A 12645-nucleotide genomic window follows, 5' to 3' on the forward strand; every position below is an offset into this window, starting at 1 on the left:
GGCCATGGGAATCCCGGCCCGACCTGGCTCGGCCCGAATTTTGCATTCCTAAGCCAGCCCGAGCATGCCTATTGATCGGGTCTAGGCCGGAGATCTTGCCTAGATGGCTAGGACGGGACTGGGCCAGAGATCTTGGCTCGATGGCTAGGACGAACCTGAGCTTAAAATGTGCAATTAGGGAAGAGGCCTGATTGGAGGCCCAACGGGCTTTTGAAGTGATGGGACAGGTTTGGGCCTAAAAGTTAGGTCTGAATGAAATCCTGGAACTATTTGGGACACCGGAAAAGCATAAATCCTGACCAAGATTAGAGGCTACTCTCACTGACAATGGGGCACATGCACTTTGATAAGCTGGACGTGGATCCCACACATGTCATTTTCTTCCCCCTCTTTCTTCTTCCTCCGCGGTGCCCCTGCCTCTCCCGTATTGGCCCAAGCAACCTCGCGCGGTCGCTGATATGTGCATTTTACATCATCAATATTGCTACATATATGTTTAATTTTCATTGATGTTTGCCATCATACATTATTATTTATGCATTTCTAGTTAATTTCCGGAACTTTTTGTACAAAGTCCTTTTCATTGGTATTTAATTTATGGGAGGCAGGAAACCTCATTTTCGTATTTTATTATCAGAGACCTTCTGGAGACCTAAAAATCGAAGGAAAATACCTGATCATTTTTTCGTATTTTATTATTTTTGCATTGTTCTCCATGAATTCCATGCACATGCCCTCAACCTTTCTAGTCAATTAAACCGTAGCCCTACGCCTCAATCAGCGCTAACCATATTCATCATCGTGATATCATCACAAGCAAGCGTCCTCTCATCATTGGTCCATGCCATCCAGATGAATTCCGATGTCCCAAAATGTAGGATCAAAGATAGAAAGCAATGGGGAAAAAATCCCCTAATCCCTAACCCTAGATTCCATATTACACCACGGGGAACAAATTTTCGTGCAAACATCGCCGCTGTCACCGTCGAATGCCGCGATAGCCACAACTCATCTAGATCATCGATGCCGATATCGCCGTAGGTGCCACCTCCTCCACTAGCATAATCAGCAACACCACTCCCAACGCCGTGGCCTCCGCCTCCGCCGGGATCCGATGGCTCTTCCATCTCCGGAAACGAGCGGGAATTTTTGGGGGAGGTGGTGAAATGTGAGCGGTGCGGGTGGTTCGGACCGGCTATGTCTTAACCATCTGGATTGTAACGGAGGGGCAACGGCCGTTAGGCTGCGTGGCATCTGATAGTGGGGGCATTGCTGTTAAAATTGGATCGGTCGCCCGGTTTGCGCTATGTGTTGCTAGTTTCTCCAGAAGTGCTAGTTTTATTTTGTAAATATTAGGCAGCTAAATAAAAAAGGTAATAACTAACTAGTTACCTTAGCTTGAGATGTGGTAATTTTCTATGATTTAATTGTGTTTAACTGCCGCAGGTGTTAGGTAAGTATAGGTGGCACCACGTTCCGGCCGTAGCCATGCTTGAAGACGCAGCTCGCCTGCTCTACCCGGCGGCCGCGCCCACGCAACCAGAACACCGACGGCACCGAAAACCTGAATCTCACCGAAGCCGACGCAAAACCCCGGTATTGTCTCCGGTTTGAGGTCAATACCGGAGCGGCCCGGGAGGCGGGCGCGCGGGGCCCTGGCCTGACCACGACGGCCGCTGTTCCGGGCGGCGTCACCTCCCGGCGCATACGTGCCCCTCCTGCCTCCCATGACGTGTCAACGGCTACCGGCCGGGTGAAAGGGTCGGGCAAAAAAATCTCGTCCCACGCCCGAGGCGGCCCCACACGAGCCCCTCGCGCGGCACGTAGCAGTAGGTGGCCCCTCGCCGGCGAGCAACCCACGGAAACCGAGCGCGACGTGTCACGCTACCCAGGTTTACTTGGATACAAAAACAAAACAAAATGGCGACGCGAGGTCAAACTGCGTACGAGTCGTCGCCCGCTCTCCGCCCTGGGGGGCCAGGCCGCGGCACACGGCCGACAGCCAATGGGATCGCGGCACGCAGCACAGGTTCACCTTCGGAATCCGACGGCGTCGAGTCACACCCGACGGACGGACCCCCCGAGTTGGACCGGCAGCAGCACCAGAGAATTTTCCGCGAATTCCTTCCATCCGCCTAAACGGGACACGTCGCGGCGCGAGGGCCCGGTCGCTGTCGCGCATCGGTGCCCCGCCATTATTCAAACAAATCCGGCTCGTTCGGCGCGATTAGACTTTGATTGTCGGATTAGTTTACTGGTAACAAGGATTAGTGAGGTGCTACAGCGGCCGCTCGTCACGTGTCCCTTTGGGCGGGCGCGGGCGAGTGGGTGCACGTGTCGTGGTGCGCGCCGCGTGCCGCGCGCGACTCGTGGACGGCCAGGATGCAGCATCGGGCGGCATGTGTCGCGTGCGCCTGAGAGATGGCGACGCGCGCCATGGGCCATGGCGCCACGACACCTGCCCTTCATGGAGGAGACTCGGGAGGGGGAGGACTTTAAAATGAGGCAGCGCGCCCCACTTTCCTCCATTCCGATTCATCTTCTCTCGTAGTAGCTCACATCCAACAAGCAGCAGCGGCGGCAGTTTCAGAAGGAGGAGGTTTCTTGGTGTTGATGTCGATGGCGCAGGTGTGCTGCGACTCGGCCACGTCCGCGGTCGTGGTCGGGGCGGAGGCGGAGGCCAGGGCCAGGGCGCGGGCCGGGAGGCGCCGCCGAGCCGGAGACTCGGCCGCGAGGTGGAAGATCGCGTCCAAGGCTCCGGAAGGCGGGGAGGAGGCCACGCGGAAGCGGCGCGCGGCCGGGGGCGAGGTGGTGGCCGCCAAGCGCCACGGGTTCGCGTCGGTCGTCGGGCGGAGGCGGGAGATGGAGGACGCGGTCTCCGTGCGCGAGGCCTTCGCCGCGGCACCGGCCGCGGAGGACAAAGAGTCCGCCCAGCCGCGCGACTTCTACGGGGTGTTCGACGGGCACGGCTGCTCGCACGTGGCCGACGCGTGCCGGGACCGGATGCACGAGCTGGTGGCCGCGGACCTGCCCACCACCACCTCCGCCGACCCCTCCCCCTGGGCGGCCGCCATGGAGCGGAGCTTCGCGCGGATGGACGCGGAGGTAACCACCGCGGCCGCGCGCGCCGCCACCGCCAGCCCCAGCTGCCGCTGCGAGGCCAACAAGTGCGACCACGTGGGCTCCACGGCCGTGGTGGCCGTCGTCGAAGACCACCACATCATCCTCGCCAACTGCGGCGACTCGCGCGCCGTGCTCTGCCGCGACGGCGGCAAGCCCGTGCCGCTCTCCTCCGACCACAAGCCCGACCGGCCCGACGAGCTGGCCCGCATCGAGGCGGCCGGCGGGCGCGTCATCTTCTGGGAGGGCGCGCGGGTGCTCGGCGTGCTCGCCATGTCGCGCGCCATCGGGGACGGCTACCTCAAGCCCTTCGTGAACGCGATCCCCGAGGTGACGGTCACCGAGAGATCAGACGGCGACGAGTGCCTCATACTGGCAAGCGACGGGCTGTGGGACGTGGTCAGCAACGAGACCGCGTGCGAGGTGGCCGCGGCGTGCCTGCGCAGGGGCAGGGACCGCTGGTGCGCAGAGGCGGCAGCCATGCTCACCAAGCTGGCCCTCACCAAGAACAGCTCCGACAACATCTCCGTTGTCGTCGTCGATCTCAGGCGCAGGAATCACTCGTAGCGAGGGTCACTAAGCTCATGTGATCTCCATAGCAGAACAGTACTAGTAACAGTAGGATGAATCAAAATTAGCTCTAGCGATTCTACTGATTAATTTGTTTCCTCTTTACATTCTTTTCTTGTTTCCCCGCAACAAATTCTCCCTGAATCAACTTCAGTGGAGTACATAGATTATATAGGAGACTATTATGCTTTGCCTTCTGGAAAGAACTACAAAATCTTGGTGTAACCATAGTTGGATCATTGAAATCGAAATCGCAAGTTCATCAAAATTCAGACAAGTACTAGAGCCAGTCTGCCGATGCTTCAGTTCAGATCTACACTCTGTACTAGCATCGATTTGCATCAGATATTTTCTCACTTGGGAATGAAGGGATGATAGGTTCGAACAATTTGAGATCTCCAGCAGATCTGGTTAGCAGGATTCCATGTCTAGGACTATAGTAGCTAGGGAAACTAGGAGTTCTTGGTGTAACCGGAGCACCGAACATTCGAATACGGGCTTCAATATAAAATGAAGCGGAATCAAAGATATTTTTGACCAGAAGAAAAGGAGGCGAAGATCAAGAGGACAGATCCGGGACGGCTGCTTCGATTCCTCCCTCCCTACCCTTGCGTGAAGAAGAAAGGAGAAGGAAACGAGCATGGGATATTTCTTCTTCGCTTCATCTGGAAGCTCGACACCTGCCTGCCCAGCTGCGTCAAAACACACAACCCAGGACACCCTGCGCTGCGGTCCAGCCATTGTGTCCAGCTGGGGGGTTCTCGTCCCTCCCGGCAATGGACACCTCGACAAATTCTCTTTCAAAAGAAGAAAGAGTTTGTCGCTCACTGATTGAGGTGATCGATCGGAGCTGGCATAGAAAAATCGCCCACTCCAAACATCCGGTGCCGCGATTTTCGTCTCTTTTCTGCTTTATCATCGCTAATGGTGACAGCGGAGCAAGATGGAAGGAACCCGCTGCCAGCCCCCACCACCGTTCAACGTTTGGTGGGATATGTTCCACCTTCTTCCTCGTCCAGGTGTTCGTCCCAGAGGCATAACGTTTGGTGGCGCTGCGAGCGGTAGACAGACACAGCGGCAGGTTCGACACGCATCGGCTCTCCAGAAGGAAGGAGGATTGAGCGGTGTTGCTGCTGGTGGGCTGGTGGCGGGTGTGATCGGCCAACAGATCACCGAGATCTGGTCGTGGCCAGTATAGGAAAATTCCAACTTTCGACCTGGTTTTTGTTGTCCCCTTTTGGCTCTATGAGATTTCGCGGCAAAACACTTTCCGCGTCAGCTCTGCATGAAAAGTTTGTAGCTCCTCGATATGGCAAGACACGAGCGATCCAGAAAATGTGAATTCTGGACATCTTGAGACAGACGTGAAGAGAAAGGAAAACAAAACAAAAATGTGCGTTTGTACTATACGAAAAAACAAAACAAAAAGATGATGTCTGATCCCAGGTTCGAACTGGGGACCTTTAGTGTGTGAGACTAACGTGATAACCAACTACACCAACCAGACGTTTTGTTAGAATACGCAAAGAAAAGATAATTATACAATTTAACCTAGAACATTTAAGTGAGTTAACCCTTACGTGTCGTCCCGAATCCAGCCTTGCGCATTTCCACATATCCATTGTTCGACATGAGCTGTCCACGATGAGAAGCTGAGGTCCAGGTTCCTTTTTTTAATAGAACAAAGGGTACTCAGGGATGAGAAGGTCTACTTAAGATTGACTTGAACAAAAAATAAGCTGAGTATGAGTATGGGTGCCCTAATTGCTCGAGTGGTCAGTAGTTTTTTTTTTTTGAGACAGTGGATTTAGCTCGATAGCTTGAAAAACATTATTATGCTATATCTTAAAAGAAAATACGATATTGTTTTAATTTATATGTTTTTATGAGGTTTATTCCTTCTATATTATGCACGTGATTTAATTATGAAAAATACTGAAGGTTTTAATTTATTCCATTGCTATGCCATAGATGGGATTTTTCTTCCTTTTACATGCAAAACATATTGATTTTTTTGTATTTATCTTCGCTCATAATTTGCTCGAAATGGTTATGAGCTGAGCATGAACTATATTTTTACAGCTCAACCTTTAACTCGACTTGGTGTAAGTTTACTCGAATTAAAGTATGAGCTGAGCTAAGACTAGTCTAACTTGCTTGAACTCGGCTCTTTTGCGAGACATCCCCGATTTTATTAATAAAATCACATGCTACAAAGTTCAACCAACCCCGCAAAAAAAAAGTTGAACCAAGACACGCAGCCACCACAGGCATGAAAAAATAGTACTGCATGCCAAGCAGGCAATAGCAACCAAAATCCCGTTCACACCGAGAGAAAAAAGGAGAAACAAAAGGAAGAAACAGAAGTGGAAAAAAATGAAACTAAGGAAACTAACTAACTAAGCTTCGGCCTTCTCCTTTTGCCTGCACACTTTCTTCTTTTTCTTTCTTCACTTTTTCTTCCTAGACCCAGCGAAGAAGAGAGGTCTTTCTCCAAATGCCTTCAACTTCTTCTTTTTCCTATTTTCCTTTTTCCCTTCTCTTTTTTCCCTTTTCTTAAATTGTCCCAGCCTAGGAATCCACGGCGCCTAGTTTCTCTTGGCGTTGAACACCCATTGTTATTTTTTCCCAAGAGCTTAGCGTAGAGAATGAGCTGGTCCTTTGCATCCCGTGTCACTTGCAGAAAACTCCCACCACTGAAACAAATAGTAAATTCTGAAGATCGCATAGCAAGGCTCATCAGGCCATTTATTTTGGAAACAAGCTAGGTTCCTAGCTTTCCACTAGTGAGTGCACACGTGCACGGAAGATTCATAATTAACTGATTTATTTAAAATGCCACAAATTTCAGCACCTCTCATTTTCTTCTAAACCCTCTGAGCTAGATAGATATGCTTTGTTCAGTAGATTCAAATTGCTAGTTAATACCAAACGTGCAACTAACAACATTACAGATATATCTGTCAAGAGGGCATAAGCTGTGATATCATTTCATTGTTCCCATAGAACAAACATTTTGATACACATTTCCCCACTCTATGAAGTAAAACATCTCTAGTTAAAATTCTTTTCTTGAGCACCAATCAGATAAAGGTTTGGACTCTGAGTTGGATTTTTATTTCCCACATGAACTTATAAGGAACAATTCTTCGGTGCCACCAAGCTCTGCATATAAGGCCCAATTCTTTGGTGCCACCAACACCCAATGAACAAGATGGTTTGGAAAATTTGGGCCCCGCCAAAGATTAAATTATTCGCTTAGTTGGCTATTCAAAATAGGCTTTGCACGGCGGATAGGCTTGAGAGAAGGGGGCAGACAAATCTCAAGAAATGGCACCACACATGTTCTCACATTGTCGCCACACAAAAAGGCTTTGGGGTATGATCAAAGGTTGGATTGGGATTGAGTCTATCGACATCAACTCGTGGATGTCAGATCTTTCCATTCAAGCTTGGTGGGCAAGCATGTCGACCCATAACTCTCCAAACCGCAAGGCCATGGCCTCCATCACTATGCTCACTTCTTGGACTATTTGGAATGAAAGGAACGTGAGGGTCTTCCGAAATAAATCCGCCCCAACAACGATACTTCTTAAGGCAATCAAGGATGATGCAAGTCTTTGGGTGGCCGCGGGCGCCAAGCACTTGAGTGTTGTAACTTTGGGGGAGTAGTTGGCATTGTAAACCTTTTATCTTTGCTTTTGTCTTGTCAAGATACTTCTCCTTGTTTAATAAATGGTGACAAATCTTTTGTCCCGCTTTCTCTCTTTAAAAAATGGATTAGTCCTGCTACACTGCATTGCTAGGACAAAAGATTTAACATGGACTTTTACAAAGCTAGTTAATTCATAAACTAGTCTATCGGGCTTTTCAATTTCAGCCACCACACTCTTAAAGTTCCAACCATGTCTCTCCTAAACCTGAGTAGATTCACCCCGATTTTCAACCACATCCCCGACAGTAATTTTTTATTCATTGACACATTAAACAACCTTGGGACTTCTTTTTTAGCCAAATTTTTTTCTTAAAGAATCTTGGCAACACGAAGATTCAACAAACAAGTGATTACCTCAAAAATCCTATTTTCTTACCTTGATCCATGTTGGCATTAAATATGATGTCTTTATTCCTTTCTCTACCTCTTAATGCTTCTCCAGCGGCTCGATGCAAATAGACATAAAGTGACCGTTTGTGTTCGTGATACGTCCAAAACGTATCTACTTTCCCGAACACTTTTGCTATTGTTTTGCCTCTAATTTGTGTATTTTGGATGCAACTAACACGGACTAACGCTGTTTTCAGCAGAACTGTTCTGGTGTCTCGTTTTTGTGCAGAAATCCAACTTTCGGGAAAATCCTCGGAATTTATGCAGAAGACCCTATTTTCCCAGAATACTGACGGAGCCAGAAGGTCAAGTAAGGTGGAGGCCCGAGGGCCCCACACCATAAGGCGGCGCGGCCTAGGGGGGGCCGCGCGGCCCTATGGTGTGGCCCCCTCGGCCGGCCTCCGACGCCCTCCTTCGGACTATTTATCGGCCTCGACCTAAAAACGCACGGGGAGAAGTCGAAGTCGCCAGAAACCCTCCAGAACGCCGCCACATCGCGAAACTCCGTCGCGGGAGCCAGAAGTCTCCGTTCTGGCACTCCGCCGGGACGGGGAATTGGAGGAGATCATCGCCACCATCACCGCCAACGCCTCTACATCAACCAGCCATGTTTCCCCCATCCATGTGTGAGTAATTCCCCCGCTGTAGGCCGAAGGGGATGGTAGGGATTGGATGAGATTGGTCATGTAGTAGCATAAGATTGTTAGGGCATAGTGCCTAGTATCCGTAATTGGTACTTTGATGATATTGTTGCAACTTGTTATGCTTAATGCTTGTCACTAGGGCCCGAGTGCCATGATCTCAGATCTGAACATGTTATTATTTCATCATGATATTCATTATTTATTGATCTTACCTGCAAGTTGTATACACATGTCGCTGTCCGGAACCGATGGCCCCGAAGTGACAGAAATCGGGACAACCGGAGGGAATGGTAGCGATGTGAGGATCACATGTGTTCACGGAGTGTTAATGCTTTGCTCCGGTACTCTATTAAAAGGAGTACCTTAATATCCAGTAGTTTCCCTTGAGGCCTGGCTGCCACCAGCTGGTAGGACAAAAGATGTTGTGCAAGTTTCTCATTGCGAGCACGTACGACTATATATGGAACACATGCCTATTGATTGCTTTGTACTTGGACACCGTTTTATTATTATCTGCAAATGCCCTGCTATGATTGTTACATGAGTTTCTCTCATCCATGCAACGCCCGTTCATCCGTCCCCGTGCCTACAGTATTTTAATCCTGCTGTTTACTAAAATCACTACTGCTGTCTTTGTTACTCTGCTGCTGTTATTTCACTACTGCTACTGCTATAAAACTGTTACTACTGATAAACTCTTGCGAGCAAGTCTGTTTCCAGGTGCAGCTGAATTGACAACTCTGTTGTTAAGGCTTCCAAGTGTTCTTTGTCTCCCCTTGTGTCGAATCAATAAATTGGGTTATACTACCCGCGAAGACTGTTGCGATCCCCTATACTTGTGGGTCATCAAGACTATTTTTAAGGCGCCGTTCTTGCCGGGAGCATAGCTTTATTTGGAAGTTCACTTGGATTGATATTGTTCGCTGCAAATTCTCCATCATGGGTAAACCTCGCGATACTAAGGTCGCCATATTACCATCCACTACAAGAAAAGGTACAACTCTGAGTACCTCTGCTGCTCTTGATTCACCATCTGTGATTGATAAACTTGTTTCACCGCCACATGCTTCACATGCGGGTACTTCTGCTGAATCTGAAAACTCTCATAATATTGATAATATTTCTGCTGTGCTTGATGACAGTGGTTCATTGGGATCTTTTCTAGATGCTACAATTGCTAGGTCTAGACAAATTGAAAATACTGAAACTCCTAATGAAAATGCTACTACACCTGTTAATTCACCTGAACTTGATTATTTTAGTGATGATCCTGATGAAGATTATGTGGAGCTTAATGATGATTTTATTGAAAAATGCAATGCTACTACTGATGCAAGGAAAATTAAAAAGTTGCTTGCAGAACATGCTGTTAGATATAAACTGTCTCCTGATCCTAAGTTTGCCACCTCTCCTATAAACATTAAGGATAAAGATTATGATTTTTCTCTTGATCTATCTCATATAGCTATTGTTGAGAAAACACCCTTTTGTGGTACTGAAAAAGAAATTGCTGTTGAACACATGATTGAGTTATCTACTCTAAGTAGCTTATTTTTTGATGATGTCAAGATGCGTACTTACTTTGTTGCTAAAATCTTTCCATTCTCATTAAAGGATGACGCTAAAACTTGGTATAATAGTTTGCCACCTGATTCTATTAAAAGTCCAAAAGAATTGCTTGATGTTTTCTTCCGTAAATACTTTCCTGCTAGTGCTCAACATATTGCTTTGCAGAGAATTTATAATTTTGACCAGGAAGATGGAGAGAAATTGCCTGAGGCTTGGGCGAGATTTTGCTCTCTTATTAGAGCTCGGCCTGATCATGATTTGGAAAAGCATGATTTACTTGATATATTTTATAGTGGACTAACCATTGAGTCTAGGGCATACCTGGATAGTTGTGCTGGTTGTGTTTTCAGGAAAAGAACTCCAGACGACGCTGAAGAGTTATTGGCTAAAATAGGCCGGAATCATGATGATTGGACTACGCCTGAACCAACTCCAACGCCAATATTAAAGAAGAGGGGTATGATTAAATTAAATGATGAATATATGAGTGACATAGGCATCCCAAATGGGCCTGCCGAAGATGGTACCCGGGGTTTACTGGAGGCCCAATACCCGAAGAATAAGAAGATTCGGGAGCCCAAGATTTACTAAGGAAAGATAGAGTTGTAATAGGAAGTGTTGTTTGTAATCTGGCGGGACGAGTTAGAAAACGTCCCGGACTCTGTAAACTTGTATAGCACGAATCCCTCGGCTTCACCTCATATATAAGGGGGAGTCGAGGGACAAAAGAAAAAACCGAATCATTGTCTGCAAATCCTAGTTTTCACAATCGTCGAGTACTTTTCGGCTGAAACCTTCGAGATCTACTTACCCTCTACTTCTAACTAAACCCTAGCCTACAATCCATAGGCATTGACAAGTTAATCCCTTGTCAATTGGCGCCGTCTGTGGGAATTAGAGGCGTAAGGAGCTGATCTCGATGGCACGCTCAAGATCTTCGACATCGTCAACCGCAAGCAACACAATGGATCGAGGTAAACAGATCGCTACTGGTCTTGTCGATTTTGTTCCTCACCCACCCTCCCGTTTGGATGCATATGCGTATCTGGCGGAGCCCATGGAGATGACGTTCGGAAGGTTCCACTTTCGCGTCGAGAAGGAAGGATCGTATCGTGTCGAAATTCCGATTTCGTCGGGATCATCAGTGGCCGATTCCGATTTTTCAAGTTATGCATCGTCAAACGAGTCAGGAGAAGAAGAAACCTCGGCGACACGCTACGTCAGTATCAGAGCAAGAGAGAAACTCGCCAAGATCTTCAACGACATATCGTTTGAGTCATCTGCGGACTCGTATATAAGCGATGGCTCAAGCGATGTCGACGATCATGACTTCATCGACAAATCTCTCACAGTGGGCAAGGTCTTCATCAATCTCAACGATGATGTCACCAAACCCAACATAGATCTGAGTACAAGGTATCATCAGATTTACGCCATTGAAGGTCAAGAGGAGACATACGAGGCTTTCGACGGTTTGGGAAATCCATACGTCGATCCCTCCAATCTGCGACAAGGCTTGGGCAACAAATACGTCGGGCCGAGCCGCGAGATAGAGTTCAACTTTCACAAGCAGCGTGGGACGAGCTGCGAGAGCTATGAACGGCACGAACCAATGGCTACCACAGCCACACCGGAAGAATTGCAAGCATATCAATATAGGCTCGCACGAGCTGCCAGGGAATTGGAAAAACAGACGGCTGAGTTGAACAGGAGAAAGGAGGCAGCTTACGCATCCGGCGGAGAAGGGCAGATCTAAGTCGACAATCTAGAACTACGGGTGATAGCCATCGGGAGGCGCGGAACAGAGCAAGATCAAGGCTGCAACACATACCCGAGGCGAGAAAGAGAACACTTGGTTCAAAACCTCGACATGTCCTTTATGTCGATAGATACAAGAGGAAACATCATCCCTAAGACACCAGAGGCTGGGTATATGGCGACACATGCTTTTATCCTTGCATCTAAACCACCTCCGGGTGACCCAAGGGAAACACTGTACAATATGGCGGTAGCAGGAGTTGGAGCTATGGGGACAGCGTTTATATCAACGCCTCCCGAAGGAGTGGCAAGGCAAAATAGTCCGCGACCCGCAGACAACAGCGGCGGCTTTGAAGGGCCAAGTGGAGCAAGAGACACGGCAGCACAAGCAAGAGTCGACAGAGCGCGGCAAAGCAGAAGGGATCATCGGCAATCCCCAGAACTTAACGACGAAGATATGTGCGGCTTACCATGCTTCACGAGGAGAGTCCGAAACGCGAGTCCCCTCGGGATTCAAGTTACCCGATAATTTCAAGAAATTCGACGGCCTTCAAGATCCGGAGGATTGGCTAGTCGACTATCTGGAGACGGTGAAGGCGACAGAGGAACTAGGGCAACAGCCATGCAAAGCATCCAGTGCACACGAGTGGTGCCGCACGATCATGGATAAAGAAACTCGCTCCAGGATCCATCGACAGTGGGAAAGTTTCGAGGACGTGTTCGTCAAGAACTTCAGATCCACGTGCAAAAACCCGCATCGTTAGAGGAGTTGAGAGCGTGTCGACAAAAGCCGGATGAGCCAATGAGAAAGTACATCCAGAGGTGGAATATCATCAAAAACTCGGCAGAAAACATATCTGACGAGAGAGCAATAGATGC

At 48.7% G+C, this 12645-nt stretch overlaps 1 protein-coding gene and 1 non-coding gene across 2 annotated transcripts; one reads left to right on the forward strand and one right to left on the reverse strand.

The window, feature by feature from the left end:
• The first annotated feature begins 2519 nt into the window (after positions 1–2519).
• On the forward strand, positions 2520–3958 carry LOC127300670 (probable protein phosphatase 2C 68). The gene has a single exon (XM_051330822.2). It carries the CDS (start codon positions 2614–2616, stop codon positions 3685–3687), a length of 1074 nt encoding a protein of 357 aa, XP_051186782.1. The 5' UTR covers positions 2520–2613; the 3' UTR covers positions 3688–3958.
• Positions 3959–5123: 1165 nt separating this feature from the next.
• TRNAV-CAC (transfer RNA valine (anticodon CAC)) lies at positions 5124–5197 on the reverse strand. The gene has a single exon. It is a non-coding gene; the product is annotated as a tRNA-Val (tRNA).
• Positions 5198–12645: the final 7448 nt, after the last annotated feature.

The sequence above is a fragment of the Lolium perenne genome, chromosome 5 (assembly GCF_019359855.2).
Source record: "Lolium perenne isolate Kyuss_39 chromosome 5, Kyuss_2.0, whole genome shotgun sequence".
In the NCBI taxonomy this organism is placed as follows: domain Eukaryota; kingdom Viridiplantae; phylum Streptophyta; class Magnoliopsida; order Poales; family Poaceae; genus Lolium; species Lolium perenne.